Below are 16,667 nucleotides of genomic sequence, written 5' to 3' on the forward strand. Positions count from 1 at the left end.
AACTAATGGCACAAAATAAATGAACTCGGGAGGATCAGTAATTGGACACTGGTTGACTGCGGCATTGCTGAATCTTTCATGAACATTGTGAATGACCTTTGAAGTAACACTAATCAAAGCTCTGCATACAAACACCCCCTCACTTTTCATTAAAGCGTAAGAATGAAATAAGATTGATGACATTGATATGTACAAGATATACAGTTTCTGTTTGTCCCCAGGTCAGCCTGAATCACAACTGTCAGCCTCCACGGCGCACAGGCAGAGCAGCTCAGATGCAAACCATTTTCACCGCCCTCCTATTCTTCCCCTTCTTTGTGGGAGCCCTGTCAATGGTTGCATACACTACATGGCGGTATGGCCAAATTGGACCATTTAAGAATCATATACTTAAATTGATGATCCAATGGAAATTGAAAATAGTGTCACCAAATTGCAGAAGTAAAAATTTTCCAAAAGCAAGTTCTCTAATTCAATTTTCACATTGTCTGTAGACTTACTCCCTCTCAGCAGTGTGGCCCTTTTCGGGGCCTAAACAGCACCTTCAGTGTGGTTGAAGTCTGGATTGATGATTTGCAAGACATCCCCGGTTCTCAGGGGGCCATCTGGATCTATGAAAATGTCATCAGAAGTGAAATTGTTTGGTTTCTTGGCACACTCATAATCTTGTAAGTGCACATCAATTGCATAATGTGCGTTTCTCTTGCTATACTTTAATATGTTTCAAAACCCCTAGTAAAACGAAAACCTACATCACAGTGTAATAATGTTAACCTAAACCTAAAGAATAACAACTAATCTTGACACAGGGTTCCCCAGTGGAGAGATTTTCAAATAAATTAAATTTTAGATCAGTAGTTCATTTTCAAATTCCATTTAGTAGCTGTGGTGGAGTGTAACATTTTACAGTTGATGATTTTATGAATGACGGTTAAAATATAAATACCCTTCTTATCAGAATATAGTTTTTTTCTTGTTGTTGTTGTTGTACTTGACTGCCATGCTTTTCTTGTCAGAATCATCATATACATCTTCTGGCAAGTCTCTCAGGGCCGCAAGCACCTTATTGGTCGACTGATACAGCAAATTGTTAATGTGAGTTTGACTCAGATGTCCATGTGAGTGTTTGATGTGTGCTTCTTTTTGGTTAAAACCTTACCCCTTTTACATTTGTTTTTCTTACCAGGAGGGGAAAGACAAGTCATTCTTGTTGGAAAAACTACAGAACCTCCAGAAATCTCATCCTAATAAGAAGCACAAACAGAAGAGTCAAAAGAAGGTACATTTTCTTAATGATAATATGCTAACCTCACTTTGTTTTATAAAATATCTGTCTGTTTTTCCATTTCAGCACCCCAAACAGCGCTTGGATAATAGTTCAACAGGTGGTAAATTCCACTCGAACAACACGGTTCAGGCTTTAATTGTTCGCCAACAACTTGAGCAAGAGGAGAGATGCCTCCCCAGTGGTATGCCACTTCCCTCAGATATCTCTACTTCTGAGGCTGTAGTGCAAACCATGAAGACCTGTCAGAGAGCTGAAGAGTACGTGGAAGAATTATACCCAATGCGCCGGTCATCCTTCACACTTGGTATGCCTGCCAGGCACGTGGGCGAGCATGATGGAAGAGATGTATACTACAGTACAGCAGAATTTCCTGACAACGTGCATGACGGAGCCATGGCTGTGATTCAGGCAAGGCAAGCAAGACAAAAACAAGATGACGATGCAGCACAACAAATAGATGACTTGCCATCTCCGTTTTCAAATGCTATGACACTTGTCATGCAAGCAAGGCAGAGAGCAGAGAGAGATGAGGGTCTTCATTGGGGCTCTGCTCCCCCTCAAAAGCCACCTCCTGCTAGTTCCAGCGCACTCATACAAGCTATGTTAGCCCGGCAGCAAGCCCAGAATGAGTATGACGACGGCTACTAAACGTTTAAAAGTATTCAATACTGAAAAGCAAGTATGATGTTCTTACGCAGAGAGGCTACGTGTAGATCAGAATTTGTCATCCAAATAATTTTATTCTCAACAAAACAATATATACAATAATTTGCACTAATTATTAAGCTGGGCTATGTATGTTAGAGTGAAAGGCTTCAGTAACCTAATGAGGACAGCAGTAAAAAAAAGATGGCTGGATGGGAAATATACATGACATATACTGTCAATACTTTTTTTCAGTTGCAAAAACAATGGTGCAAAAGTGTGTTTTCTCAAAATTGTCAAGGTTGTGACAGCCAGAAGATACCCAACTTGATGTATCCAGGGTACGAAAGATTTTGGGCTGTAACTATTATTTACAGAAACAGTTGCACTGTTACAGTATATACAGTATTTTTAGATACCCATGGATGACTCTTTAAAACAAATACATGGGGAGTAGTGAAAATTCCTTCTCATCCATTTATAAGAAGAGCTCCTGACTGACACACAGGCTATTTGTCCGACATAATGTTCCGTTGAAAGTTGCCCATCTGGGGCATGACAAAGAAATTTCCTATTGTAAACAGCCTGATCCACATCATGCCCTGTAGAAAAATACCGCACACTTACTATCCACATGATTTACATCAGCACAATTTTATGTCTGTAGGCACAAGATTAGCTGAAAGCATTCATGGCTTTAGTTCTAAATTGAAAAGCAGTGCAAATCTCATTATCGTTAGTCATTTACAGTGATTGTTGTTGCTGTTGAAGAAATATGTTCAGTAAGGCTAGATGCATCTGTGACCTTCACTGGAATCATGGGAATATACTATACAACACTTTCTTTAACATGTACATTTTAAAAAGCAACACCATCATCGTACATCAGTCGTTTTGTTCTCAGCTGGCTCGGATTGTTCAATAACTCCCACTTCCTGCGACGAGATTAAAGGCAGTGTTTAAATGTCTGGTCTGAAGTGCATGTTGGTGTTCCTATCTCAAAATGAACACCACCAGGCTTCATCCATCCATCAAGCAGCCTCAAATGAAGCTGTCCTGCCAATTTCAGCACTGTTCTTCCCCCAGAGAGATCCGAATGTCACTCAGGTCTAAGGAGTCCGCCGGTATGGGTGTCTTCCTGCCACTCGTAAGGGTTTGGCTGGAATAGACCTCCACAGACTTAGAGATGGAGTGCGCAGATGGCTCTCGGAAATATTCAAAAGCCTCTCTTGCGTTTTCCTCCCGAATGCTCTGCTCAAAGGTCTTGCGTTTGTGCCTGAACTCTATGACAGTCTTTGTGTAGGAGTTGAGCGTGGTGACCGATGCACCCATGCAGCAGGTGAAGGATGCCCAGGCCATGCTGATTATAACAACACACAAAACACACACACACACACACACACACACAAAAGACAGCGTTAGTTACCTGTGACTCACTTTCAGTTTAACCTCTGAAGAAAAAGTGGCGAGTGCACAATCCAAATCACATTTTGACATTCCCCTCCCAATATCGTCACAGTGTATTTGCCTAGATTAGTGTCAATCCCTTTAAGTCCCTCTGCTCTCCTCAAGTAAAGCGGGTCATGTGTGAGGTCAGACAATCAAATCATCATCTCATGTACTGATCGCTCAGGTTGGTCAATGCTCTTAAAGGTCAAGAATTGTTTAGCTTCACAGATGAATTTTTCACATATTGTACAGGCGTGAGATATCATCCCCTTATGCAATCCCAATCACGCCTGTATCAGGGCTTTGGCACCAAAGCCTAATCCTGCATAACATGAGAGCTTTCGCCCCCCCCCCCCCCCCCCCCCATTAGTGACAGCGAAGATGGGGAGAGGTGAGAGTGAAGCTAAGAGACTATTTGAAGTAGCTACATGGAATTTTAAAAATCCCTCTTTATGTTGGGTTTTCTAAAAGGTATCTATTAATGCAGAGAAGCCATCCAATAATAAACTTTAGTATGCAGAGTCGTACCAGAAGGACCAGCCATAATCCCAGTTATACGGCCTCCAGTCAGGAGGGCCCAGACTGACAGTGACCTGGAAGACCTGCGTGTACATCACATGAGCCACCATGCCCAGAAGACCTGCAATCACATGGAGGAGTTGAGAAACATCCAACATTTTCTAACTTTTACTACTAAATTCATTAACACTACAATCTCAGCTATATTAAAATGTTCCACAATTCAACCTTTAGTAAGAGCTTCTTCAACTTCCACAGATTTTGGGGCAGCATGTTAACACATGAGCCACAACATTAGATACACCTATGAAATTTCATGGCATCCTTTATAAGATTAGATACTAATTATTTAATCTTGCTTGTTATTGTGGTTCTAGTTTATTGTAACATACTGAGACCATTGACACCACTCATTATGATGCTGTGCAGTTGTACACCTCAGCAAACTACAATAATATACTGTACACATTGTAAAATTGGGTGTAGAGTGGGTGCATATTTGCAAATACATGGTGACAACCTGAGAGCACAGTGAAGACAGCAGCGAACGCATTGAGTCTGAGTCCGTCAATGACGTTGCTGGTATGGACAAGCTCCAAACACATGAGGCTGAAGCCCACCACCAGCAGAATAATGTACAGCATCTCTGATACCAGCGACAACCAAAGCATCCCTGTCAAACAGGATACAATCATTGAATACATACAATGAGGACTACGTCATATTTGATAGTCTCGATCAGAATTACGCAAGTCGAGTTACACGCAGCATGGTTGTCACTTCTCTGTTTTTGAACTATGTTTTCAAAGGTTTCAATTAACAAACGGTGTGCATTTTCTGTTTGGATGTTTCAATATTGTGTACTTATATCACATATCATGACTAAACTCAACCATGTTAAAACGCTCCTTCAAAACTTACATTGTAAATTAAGTTTAGGCAAATGAAAAACTACAGGTGTAGTATCATTTATTCATGTTGACTCTTGCTTTATTTAATCGCCCTGACAAGTAAAATCCATATATACTGACAGGCCCAGTGGATGTAAGTAATTACTTAATATGCATAACACTTAATTGTTTTGTCCCAGTGTTGTACAGACAGCATACATATGAAAGTAATATCGCATTTATCAGGAATAAAGAACATTATGTGCCTCAAGGGGAACAGAGACATTATTTACGCAATAACTAACAACTAAAAACCCATTTTTGTCACACAGAGATTTTAAATGACGCCTGGCACACAGGAAATTGTGCTTTTGTTCTCTTTGAGTCAGTCTGTGATTAGACACCTAATGGCCTTCCTTTTAATTAGGATTTTTTTTTTTAATGCTTGACCACAGATAGACATCTCTAAGCAAAATTATCATTTACCATTTTGGAAGCAAAGAAATAAAAGATTTTTGCTTGTAATATTTTAATCTGTCATAGGACACTCACCTTTCTCTGATGCAGGAGCCAAATCAATGAAGCTGCGGCATCTCTCACCTAGGACCACAGCAGAATAACACTATTTACATATATTGTTGTTGTGACAGCACAAAGATGTTGACTTTTTGTTGTACATTTCTAAGTCAAACAAACAAACAACTAAATAAAAAGGAAATTAAATAAACTATTCCAAATGTAGTGTCGAAACTGACCAGATAATTCATTCAAAACATGTTAGATGGTTTATGGCCAGTAATTCACTGAAACCTGATGATCATTCAGTTGACAAGACTTGTCAACAACTAATTCTCTCACTGCAATACAGCTACTTCGCAGAGAATTAGAAACACTGAGATACTGATATATTTTTTGGGAGGGTGGGGAGGGGGGCACCCTTTTTCAATGATACGTGAAGTCTTTGACAGCGCAAACAATAAATAAATGAGACCCTGTGGCAATTCAAGAGAGATGCCTCATATTTTAGGTAGACTATGTTGTGGAGGTTTTGTCAAAAGGAACACTTTAATCAGGTAGATGGAGGCTGGCAACAGCTGTTTTGAGTAAAAACTCATCAAGACCGCTGTTACATAATCCTTATTAACGCAAGCTGTCTCAGCTCCCCCTCCATCGTACAGCCACTTGATGAGATAGACATGTCCAGCAATGCCATCATGAATAATTTCAAATTCATGTGTTGTTTTTGTCGCCTTCCACACAAAGCAATTGGGTGCAGCACATGTCTAAACTAATGTTACAGTGGCTTTCAACAAAAATGGAAAATTGACTCCACTTGTTATTCCATATTTAGAAGCAGTGTGCCAGCTACAGAGGAGTAATCTGGCCAGAGAGCAGCTTTGACCTTGCTTGTCATGACCTCTATAGTAATGCACACATTAGCTTCACACTCATGTCTCTTGTTCCTTAATTACTGGCCTTGTTTCAACAAATTTTGTACTCATCCTTTGAAAGACAAATGGATGGGAGAGCATATTGAATTTATTGCTTTCATTTCAAGTGTAACACTATCAGTGCTGCCACCCTCATTGGAAACATTTAAACATTTTGTTGTGGATCTGCGGAGTAACTTAGGTTCGAAACTGTTCACTTGGTCCATGGAGCTGGTATATTAACGTAATGGCTGTCAATGTGTACTTTAGTTGAGAAATGCAAAATTTTCAGATTTAAGTGACCAACACAAACCCAAGTTCAAATACTCACAAAACACTTTAGTAATGTAATGGGGTTTCATGAAATCTGTATAACCAATTCCGGCATTACAAAGACAATAATGCTCACTTTTGATTTGATTATTGTGTTTCCCCAAAGGTGGCACGGTGTGTGACTGGTTAGCACAACCGCCTCACAGTTCTGAGGATCGGGGTTCAAATCCCAGCCCCGCCTGTGTGGAATTGGCGTGCTCTCCGCGTGCCTGCGTGGGTTTTCTCCGGGTACTCCGGTTTCCTCCCACATCCCAAAAACATGCATTGTAGGTGAATTGAAGATTCTAAATTGCCCTTAGGTGTGAATGGTTGTTTGTTTATATGTGCCGTGCGATTGGCTGACGACCAGTTGAGGGTGTACCCCGCCTCTCGCCCGAAGATAGCTGGGATAGGATCCAGCACGCCCGCAACCCTTGTGAGGATAAGCAGAAGGGAAGATGAATGAATCTTTCCCCAAATATATGTAGCTACAAGACAGTGTGAATATTTTACAAACTGCTCTCAGTTGCAATCTACAAGAACACAAACTACAAGTGCCCTATTTTTGTGACCAGTGTATATCTAGAGTGGCGGGCAACACAACTTTGCGCCAGGGGCGAGTTAAACCCGTGTTGGTAATTTCAGAGACGACCACAGCCCGGCGGATCCGACAGTGGGTGGGCTGCGCCACTGTGGTTGTGTTTTCAGCTGACTTCATTTGGTGCCAAAGCAGCTCCTCTCATTCCCTTTACGTATGTTGAATTACACAATTCTCTATGCAGGAGCGGACGATGTGTAATCGCAGCGATCTGTGTGTGAGTGGAGCATTGTCACTGCTCTTGGCCGGTGTGGCAACAGACAATGTAAGCAGGTACACCTATTCAATACACAATGAGCTGGTGATAACCACTGGCAACTTAAATATGTCCACAGACCTGTTTGTGCCCCGATCAAATTCACCAAAACCGCATTAGACCAGCTAAGCCGGAAGATAGACACGGTCTGAGCAGGTTGGCTTCGACCGACTTTCTGCCAACAAATTGTCACTCCGCCAGGCACATCTCCAAGGACACGCCCTTGCTGTCCTGGACCCCCCAGCATGGCTCAGACTGGTCTGCTAAATTGGCAAACACTCGCAGCGAGTCTTGTGCTTGCACAAAAATCAGAATTTGCTGGCATTTGCGCTGTCGTCTATGAAAACAGAGCCTCAATAGTGAATCTCAGTATCATTGCCACCCTGTTTGTGTCGTGTAAGATCATCAGGGGTACTGCAGAAAATTATCCTTTTTCATAGGATTTCTCCACAGATGATTATTAATCAAAAATACTGTACAACCTTGATCATCTATTCCAGCGGCATATAGTGGCAGGCTAAACAAATAAATACTCTTCCATTAGATGGCAGAAAGCACAATCAAACTGTATCCACCTGTTGCCATTCGTACAACAGAATAAGTCAAGGCTTCCTTCAAGTATATCAGCTTTGTGAGCCCAGAGTTCAAACAGAGAAAGTAAATTTGTGACTAAATTGAGAAGAGATCCATATTATTTCAGTATTTTCTTCTTGTGACTTTTTTGTCTGGTGACATGCAATGAGATTTCTCTAATGCAAAATGGGTGCCTTGGCTCAATAAAGGTTGAGAAACACTGAACTACAATAACATATTGTTAAACAAAAGAATACCTTTCTGACAGTGCTAATTAAAGTGAGCAATATTATGATTATGATTATTATTATAAAAGCTGAATTTCTGATACAACTTATGTAGTGGGTTGCATTAGCTGTTTAGTTCCATAGTGTGCCTAATGTTGTGTCTAGTTAGTGTATAAGATAATACCTAGTACATTAAGCAGTGATGGAAGTAACTTACGAACTAAGTACAAATACTTAATTACTGTGCCCAAGTAGATTTTTTCAGGTATTTGTACTTAAATTGAGTACTGTACTTTTTTTTCTGATGACTTTATACTTTTATTCGGCACATGTGAAAACATATATTCACCTGTACTTTTTACTCCTTAATCTGTCAAAATAGGCTTGTTACTTTTTATCCTCTATGTAAAAAAGACGTAACTAGAGAAAGGTAAAGTCACCCGTTGTTGAGATTTTGATTGATTGATTGATTGAGCTCGAGGACTTGTAAGGCGGAAAAAAAACAGCGACATGAGGAAAGTGAGCCAGGTAGCATAACAATGACGACGCAACAGGAGATGCAAGATATTCCGCATCAATGGCCTTTTATTCAAGATAAATGTTTAAAGTTGTCAGCTCCAATAATTATTTGTGGAGAATGCGTTTTATCTTATGTCAGCCTAAAAACCACCAGCTTCTGGCGTTCAAAAATGTCTTTGTCCAATCCGAAGAAACAAGATACAAGTAAGGTGTTTTGGTTTTTGTTTTGTTTTTTCAGTTATCGTTAGCTAATTTATTTATTTATATAGTCAGTTCATGTTAGCAAAAGCCACTGGAACATGTTATTTTGATAGCCTGTCCAATTTGTTTTCTTCTCAGTTTGAACACTATGCAAGTTAATCAACTATTTTGTGTGCACTGAAGCCAAGTGTAATACTATAAACCAGACTAAGCCAAGTGTTTATATTATATTTCAGAGTCTGTACTTTTTAAAATTTTAATTAAGTACAGGAGTTGAATCAGTTTTACCAAGTCTTTTTTTACACAAGTAACTGTATTTCTACTCAAATGTCAAGTGTGTACTTTTAGCATCTCTGACAATCGGATATTTGAATAGATTTCCATGGTGATTGATGGGTGTAGTGTTTGGAGGGGCGGAAAAAGCATGCCACTGGAAAGCCAAGTCCCTGCGACTGTAACAACCTTTACACACACACACACACACACACACTTGGTGATCTTACTTTCATCGTGGATATTCTCCTCACACGAGAACCAGATTCCAGTGTGGAACTGGCGGAAGAGGAAACGGTCGTCTCCGGTCTCCCAGCTGTAGACCACCTTGTTTGGGTCGGTCTCGTTGACGCCGTAGTCAATGCACTGGTGGGTCCGCAGTTTGCTGCATTTGGGCTTGGGCACCCTCTGTGTCCCCACGCACCAGTAGGTGGTGATGAAAGCCGTGATGGAGAAGAACAAGGCAAAGAAGTTCAAGCCCACCGAAAGAAGAGTCCTGCATCTCCGAGTTGTCTTCATTCTCTGGGAGGAGGTGGCGGCCAGTTCATGAGTACAAGTGAAAGAAGGGAGGCTGGATCCTGAATCCATCAAATAGTAAGAGAGAAAACATTACACACTTTCCAAAAATATCCATGGAAGTGCAGGAAACACGCAGCGTCTCCTTCACCAAGAGTCACTTTTGCAGCATTAGGTCCCCTCTAGTTGACACTCCCTGTCCAATGAGTGTCTCATAGGAAGTCACGTTGTCATAGGATTTGACTCCTGCTTTCATCAAGTGTGGGATTTTCTTATGCACCCGCCCTCCACACCGCTGCGCCTGCGTCATGAGGATGTTTGCCCTCCCCTTCTCACTATGACGTCTTAAAGCATCACATGAACATCCAGCACACCCAAAAGTTCACTTGAGTGTGCGTGTGTGTTTGGCTGTGTGAAATTAAACCGTTTTGCTGCCCACCCAAACCCCTTTGCTATCCCAAGGTGGATGGCGACCGCCCCCTTCGGCCCCACCTTTGCACGCCACAGAGTTTGGGGGGTTGTTATTCAGCAAGTGCCATCACTGCCATTGACGGCTTTAGAAGTCAAACATCCATGTTAACTGGGATGGCTGGCAGTGAATGAGTTTTAAAAGATTGTACCATGCTACAATGTAGCAGATAAGTAAGTTTACAGAAGGTTTTTTTCTGTTCAAGTGCCTTTTTTTCCATTCTGGATTGTTAATTTCCCATTACAAAATGCAACAGCCTTTTAAAAGCCAGTGTTTAGTTTACTTGATGACATCATCAATTCCCCTCCCAAACTTTCAGCACTCAAAGATATACACAAAGCTGTTTCCATTTTCCAATTGTCTGAGTCTATACCACTATAATTGCATTGTTGCTTTACATGAAACTAATTAAAACTACAGAACAATCCTTGAAGTAATGTCTGTTTATACAACACCCTGATAAGCAGTACACAAAATGGATGGAAGGGTTATTTTTTTTTACCGTTATTAACAGTAAGGCAGACTTTCAAACTGAGTTCACCTCTTCATGCCCAAATTTGAGCAGGCTCTCTGAGAAGTCAGAAATCAATCACACATAACATTCAACCACTGAAACTGTTCTTCTTTAGGGGAAAAAATGTACTACAATTTGACAAATAATTGAAACAGTCACACAAGAACAAAGAACTATTGAACTAATGAAAATCACACAGAAATGAAGGGATAATATAATAAAAGAATACAGACCATATTTTGTCCTAACATTTGTTAAAACAGTCATTTTAACTTGACAGTGGTACATGATAAATGTGATCTGTGAAAAAAATCAGCTGTTTCTTGCCCCTTGCCCCATCTTGTGCCTCTAATTTGATATACAAGAAACCACCGCACCCAAGGAAAAACAACCGATTAGAGACAGAAGACATGACTTACTTAGAAATACTTTCTCACTGTAATGCAGTGCAGTTCTACAGTAGACCGCTACAGACAGTGCAAACATACTGCTGAATTACTGATCTTGACAGTGCCAATCAAAACTGTTCATTACGATTACATTGAAGTTATAGTGTGTGATAAAAAAATATCCCGTTTCTTTGCATCCACTGGCGACAGCAGCACTTCATTCCTAATCAATACACTAGGACGCATTCCCTATAGAATTCTTACGCAATGAGAACTGATCGGTTGGGATTTGATATGAAATAGTAGACACACACATTTCCTCACAGCTTTGCCTAAGCCTGTAGGTCACATGGACATGAGCATCATAAATGATCACTAAAGGAAAAAAAAAAAAAAGTGGTCAGAAAAAAATTCTAATGCTCTTTTGTTACACTTATGTCAGCACAGCTGCTGTCTTTGCATGTATCAATGTCCCAGCAGGAACAAACAGATTAAACATACTGGACAGGACCGGGGGGGGATGTGATTATTGTTCCTTGGGGGGACCATTTGATGTTGATATACAAAATGGCCCTAAATTCCATCTGGCATTGCAATGGAAAGGAAAACAGAGGGCTATAAAAGGAGCATTTGGTATTTTTCCCCACATACCCATGTCAAACGAGAGAGTGGGCAGCATTGCATTGTTTTTTCGTTTCCCTTTGAATGCCTTATGAGCATATGTGGATTCAGAGCGCAACGTTTTAGACCTAAGCTTTTGATAGACACAGTCTTCATTTGTATTTCAGTGGCAACTCACCCTCAAAGCTGCTAAGAGTAGAATTTTCTGCTAAACAGATAGCCCTTGAGGATTAGTCTTCATAATCTGTGGTTCACTGATCCTCGAAATCATACTGTCTGGGTGCTCGGAAATCAGCTTATAGTGACAGTAGATGGTGTGCAAATGGTTTGATGATTGCAGCTGCATGCGTACGCACAGTATCAACAAATGAGAACATGACAATTGTTTAACAGGAGTGCCATTTCCAATCTGCACAGAGGATATGTCCCTTTCTCCAGATCCCTTCTTTGAGATCGGACAGACGTCCCAAAAAAATAAAATAAAAAAATAAAAATCCGATCGGACTGCAACTAAAAGCTCCTATTTTACCACTCTTATAAGAGCAGTCTATTCCATGCACCGCTCCAGCACTTTTGTCCTGCAGCGCCCGGATGGCATTCAGAGCCAACGTGATCACAACAAGAGGTTGCAAAAGATGCTAACATAGCAGCAAGGAGTAAGAGTGAATGTTGCTGGCTTAAAGTCGTTTATTGACACTCCAGTTTAAGGTCACAGTCAAACTAAACAGACATAACAAAACAAGTACACCTACTGAATGTTTAAATACATCACAGACTTAGTTTCTTTCTTCGTTTTTTGTTCACAAAAATCACTAGCTCAAAGCTAACACACAATTAATGACAAACACCACTGACGTGCTAACGAAAAGTAGCATCAAACTTGTGGCACTTACAGTTATCAAAATAATGAATATTGGTACACAAAATCTGTACAAACTCATAAAAACAGGCAATATGACAATACTCTCTAGTATATATTGTTGTTCCAACTGTGTGATAAACGAGTTAGAATAACAATATCCCATCGTGACTTCTACTTTATTTGTTACTGCAAGTGTGTATCTCATTGCGGGCACCCCACTGCTCCTCAGAGGTCAAGACTTGCACAGCAGTTATTTTATGTAACTCATTGGTTAATAATCAGAGTTGGGGAGAGTAGGCAAATATAGTACTGTGACTTGAAAGTAATATGACTCAAGTAAAAGTAAATAGTCGTCCTCCCAAAAATGACTTGAGTAAGAAAGTACTCTGAAAAAAAAACACTCAAGGTACTGCGTAAATGGTCAGTAACTTCTGATTTGTCAGAGCATGAACAAATAAATAAAATACAACTAAAACTAAACTATAACTAAATAAAATGCGAATGTGCGGGTGCGTGCGTCTGTGTGTGAGAAAGATTCGCAGGTAGCCCAAAAGATGCATGTTTTACTGTTACTTATGACCATAAAATAGGGCTAATGTGTGCTAATATGCACAGCCAAAACAACAAAAACATCTGAAACTTACCACAAGCTGTTTTCGCAACTTATAAGTGGGCTGGAATATCCACGTTTGGGCAGACAATGCTAGGAAAATAATAAAATGCATGAAAGCCGTTGTTTTTGTCATCTGAAATGAAATGAAACAGATGCGCGCAATTGCCCTTTATGGGAACGACATGGCCGCCACGTAAGCAGGTCAATTAGCTGGGATGGTGTATCTAGTGTTTATACCTATGTCCGCAAAGGCCAATAGAAGACGTTGTGTGCGGTCATGTGACCGTTTTGTGTCGTGTGATTGGTGAACTACAGTTGCGTTATGTCGTGTAGGAGCAAACAGCGCCAAATGTGTAAGTCGTATACCTACTGTTGCTGATTATTGTTCTGTGTTTGAGAACAAACACTTGATCAAGCCTTTTCTAATAATCCATACTACAAAACAATTATGTATGATTAGTGCTAAAATCGGATCGGATTGATATCGGTATGCCGCGAATATCAAAAATCTGTAATTGACGGACAGCAAAAAAGGTTTTTAATTGCTTATAGGTACCACAAGACGGCGACAAAGCACTTTTCTGTCTAATAGACAAGCCTGTGGCCTGACTAAATCAAAGCTCCTCACCCCACTTTACTGTTGTACCTTGTCCCCAATGTTTTGCCACAAAATTATACATGGCTTTGGCCTGAGCACAAAAAACAGTGAATAGGTGAGTGCTTCAGTGAATAATGGAGGATATGGTTAGCCCCCGAAAAATTGGTGAAAAGGTGAAATTGCAATGCTGAACCGCAATTATGCGAGGATTCCCTGTATGGTAAAATAAAATACAGTCATGATCTCTTCTTTTTAGGAAAGTCCCTAATATGTTTTTGTGGGAACTCAGTATGGTGCAGAGGCATACCAAATATCAATAAATGAACTGTTACACACCAAGTGATAAAGTTTATTAAATATGCTTGTGCCCTGCGTTTGCTGGTGAGCGGTTCAGGGTGTACCATGCTTCTCGCCCACATAGCGGGGATAGGCTCCAGCATGCCCGCGACCCTAAATTGATGGATGGATGGATGGATGGAATGCATGTAAAAATATTATTTTTCAAATGACAGACAACTCCGACCTGGGATGCATGTTAAATATTGAACTGTACAGGTGTCTTCGGTTTACAAAAGAGTTCCACTCCATACTTACACATAAAAACACTAGGCCATAAATATAAAACAATCCAATGGAAAACAGCAAATAATAGTAACTGTGCATTCTTTGATGTGCCGCATGACCACAAATTTGTACACCGCTGCACACTAGTTGATTGCACGCCAATTTATAAACGTGTTTGTATCGTTGAAAACAGAGAACCCCCTTTCATGTTTGAATTCCTGTCCGTTAACCACCAATAATGGATGTATGACCAATGTTTGGGCCCTGACCCATAAGTTGAGAATTATGTCTATATATTAAAAAAAACTTTTTACAATATAATTATGGCTTACAGGTAATAAAAAAACAAATTCAGTATCTCATAAAATTAAACTATTGTTAAAAAAAAAAAAGTTCAATATTTTAAATTAATGGTGTTGCACTCTTATCACCTACGTAACTTGAAACACCTAAAATAACTAATCCTAAACCTTTAAATGTTCTCCAAGTCTCATTCAGTAGCCTTCACAACCATGGCGAAGACTATCGACTTGACAGACGTCCAGGAGACAGTCATTGACACTTGACACCCACCACAAACAAGCCACAAAAGTATCCAAGCAGTGGGAAGCACATAAACAAAATAAAATAAATTGAAAAAAGGTGTGGTAGAAAACAACAGTTTGTGAAGCAAATTCCATTCAAGAATTTGGAAGAGCTTCACAAGGAGTGGATTGATGCTGAAGTCCCTGCATCAAAATACTCACTGTGCATAGACAGACAGATCAAGGAATTTGGTTACAATTTATTGTGTCAAGCCACTTCTGAACCAAATCAAACATCAGAACCATCTTACAATGGCAAACAACAAATTTGTAAAGTTTTATTTTTAGAGGAAAGTAAAGTTTTCATTAAATCTCGGGATCAATGACACACACTCAAGAGGAACAATACAGGTACAAAATTCAAGTTGCTTAAATTCAAGTGTAATTTTTGCAGTCAGTGATGGTTTGGGTGCAATGCCATCTGCAGGTATTGGTCCACTGTGTTTTCTGAACTCCACAGTAAATGCAAAGTATTTACCAGGAAATTCTTAGAGCGCTTCCTGCTTCCTTCTGCTGACAAAATGTGAAGAGGCTGATATCATGCACCAACAGAACTTAGCTCCTGTCCCCACTGACAAAACTGTAAAGCTGGTTAAACGACCAAGATATTGCTGTGATTGATTGGCCAGCAAACTCACCAGACCTGAACCCCACAGAGAATAAATGGGTTATGGCCCAAAGAAATATGAGCCACACCATATTGAATAATTCAGACAACCTGAACACTGGTATCAGAATTAAACTGGGCTCCAATAATACCTCATCAGTGACGGTCTCCTTTGCCAGATGCAGCAGGCATGCCAACTAAATACTGACTGCATGCATATAAATGCACATAATTATTAGAAGGTCACCATTTCTCTATTTAAAATCAGTGATTGGCTCTTTTCTACTTTTTGAGAAGGTAAACTTGGGGGGTATCTGTAGGCTATGATCAGCAAAATTTTAAGAAATACCCTACAATCTTAGAACATTTGCCTTTGTAGTGAATCTGAGTTTCCACCTTCTGAATTCAACTACTGAAATAGTTTTCCATGACATTGTAAAATATTGAGATGCACCTGTATATTAAAAGACGATCAGTTATGACTGAAACTTGTGATTATTATTGTGCCTGTAATTTACAGTTGTAGAACTGCATTGCATTTTACTTGGAAATATTTTGGTTGCCTGATTGATCTTTGTGTTTTACATCTTTATCATACAGTTGTTATATCCCACTCAAAAACACATCGTAAATTAACATCTCCGATTGTAATTAAAATGTGCATTATGACCTTACAAAAAAATGTTGACAGCGCTTTTATTGAATCAAATTATATTGTGTTGTATGTGAATGTGTGCCTATTACCCATCTTGCTATTACAATTGTTTCTTTTCTTTTTTTTTTAAACTGTATTGTCTGAACTAACCATTCACAACATTCAAATGGATGGTGATGTGATCTTTCAAACGAAATTAAAATTCAAGGACAGGCAACATTTAAGCAACAAGCCTTATATGGATCGCATTAAGGATCAAGACACACCCTACACCAAACTCGTCTCATGTAAATTACAGTTTGATTACAAAGATATCTGTGCAACGATTGGCTGGAAAACACCAGATGGAGACCAAGACAGGATAAATGGACTACTGTCTACAAAGATCCAAATGAATCCAAAACAGGACATGATCAACTTCAATTCCTTGCAGCAATAATCTGTCTGATGGAATGTTCTTAGAAAATGCTCAAAGGAAATCCACTATGAACCTTT

At 39.8% G+C, this 16,667-nt stretch overlaps 2 protein-coding genes across 7 annotated transcripts in view; one reads left to right on the forward strand and one right to left on the reverse strand.

Moving 5' to 3' along the window:
- The window catches only part of tmc5 (transmembrane channel like 5), a 14,711-nt gene extending 11,787 nt beyond the window's left edge, over positions 1-2,924 (forward strand). For all 6 annotated transcript variants that reach the window (XM_061769756.1, XM_061769757.1, XM_061769758.1 and 3 more), the window contains 5 exons: positions 222-355; positions 495-668; positions 1,017-1,095; positions 1,187-1,279; positions 1,352-2,924. In XM_061769756.1, coding sequence (XP_061625740.1) covers positions 222-355; positions 495-668; positions 1,017-1,095; positions 1,187-1,279; positions 1,352-1,936 — 1,065 coding nt within the window. In that variant the 3' untranslated portion in view covers positions 1,937-2,924. The remainder of the gene's footprint in view (positions 1-221; positions 356-494; positions 669-1,016; positions 1,096-1,186; positions 1,280-1,351) is intronic.
- Positions 2,569-13,818, reverse strand: LOC133476409 (germ cell-specific gene 1-like protein). Its single transcript, XM_061769767.1, has 6 exons — positions 13,196-13,818; positions 9,411-9,758; positions 5,344-5,391; positions 4,422-4,574; positions 3,911-4,022; positions 2,569-3,293 (listed from the first exon to the last, which is right to left on the reverse strand). The coding sequence occupies exons 2-6, from the start codon at positions 9,697-9,699 to the stop codon at positions 2,999-3,001; spliced, it is 897 nt and encodes a 298-aa protein (XP_061625751.1). The 5' UTR covers positions 9,700-9,758; positions 13,196-13,818; the 3' UTR covers positions 2,569-2,998.
- Positions 13,819-16,667: the final 2,849 nt, after the last annotated feature.

This window comes from Phyllopteryx taeniolatus, chromosome 4, assembly GCF_024500385.1.
Source record: "Phyllopteryx taeniolatus isolate TA_2022b chromosome 4, UOR_Ptae_1.2, whole genome shotgun sequence".
Classification (NCBI taxonomy): Eukaryota; Metazoa; Chordata; class Actinopteri; order Syngnathiformes; family Syngnathidae; genus Phyllopteryx; species Phyllopteryx taeniolatus.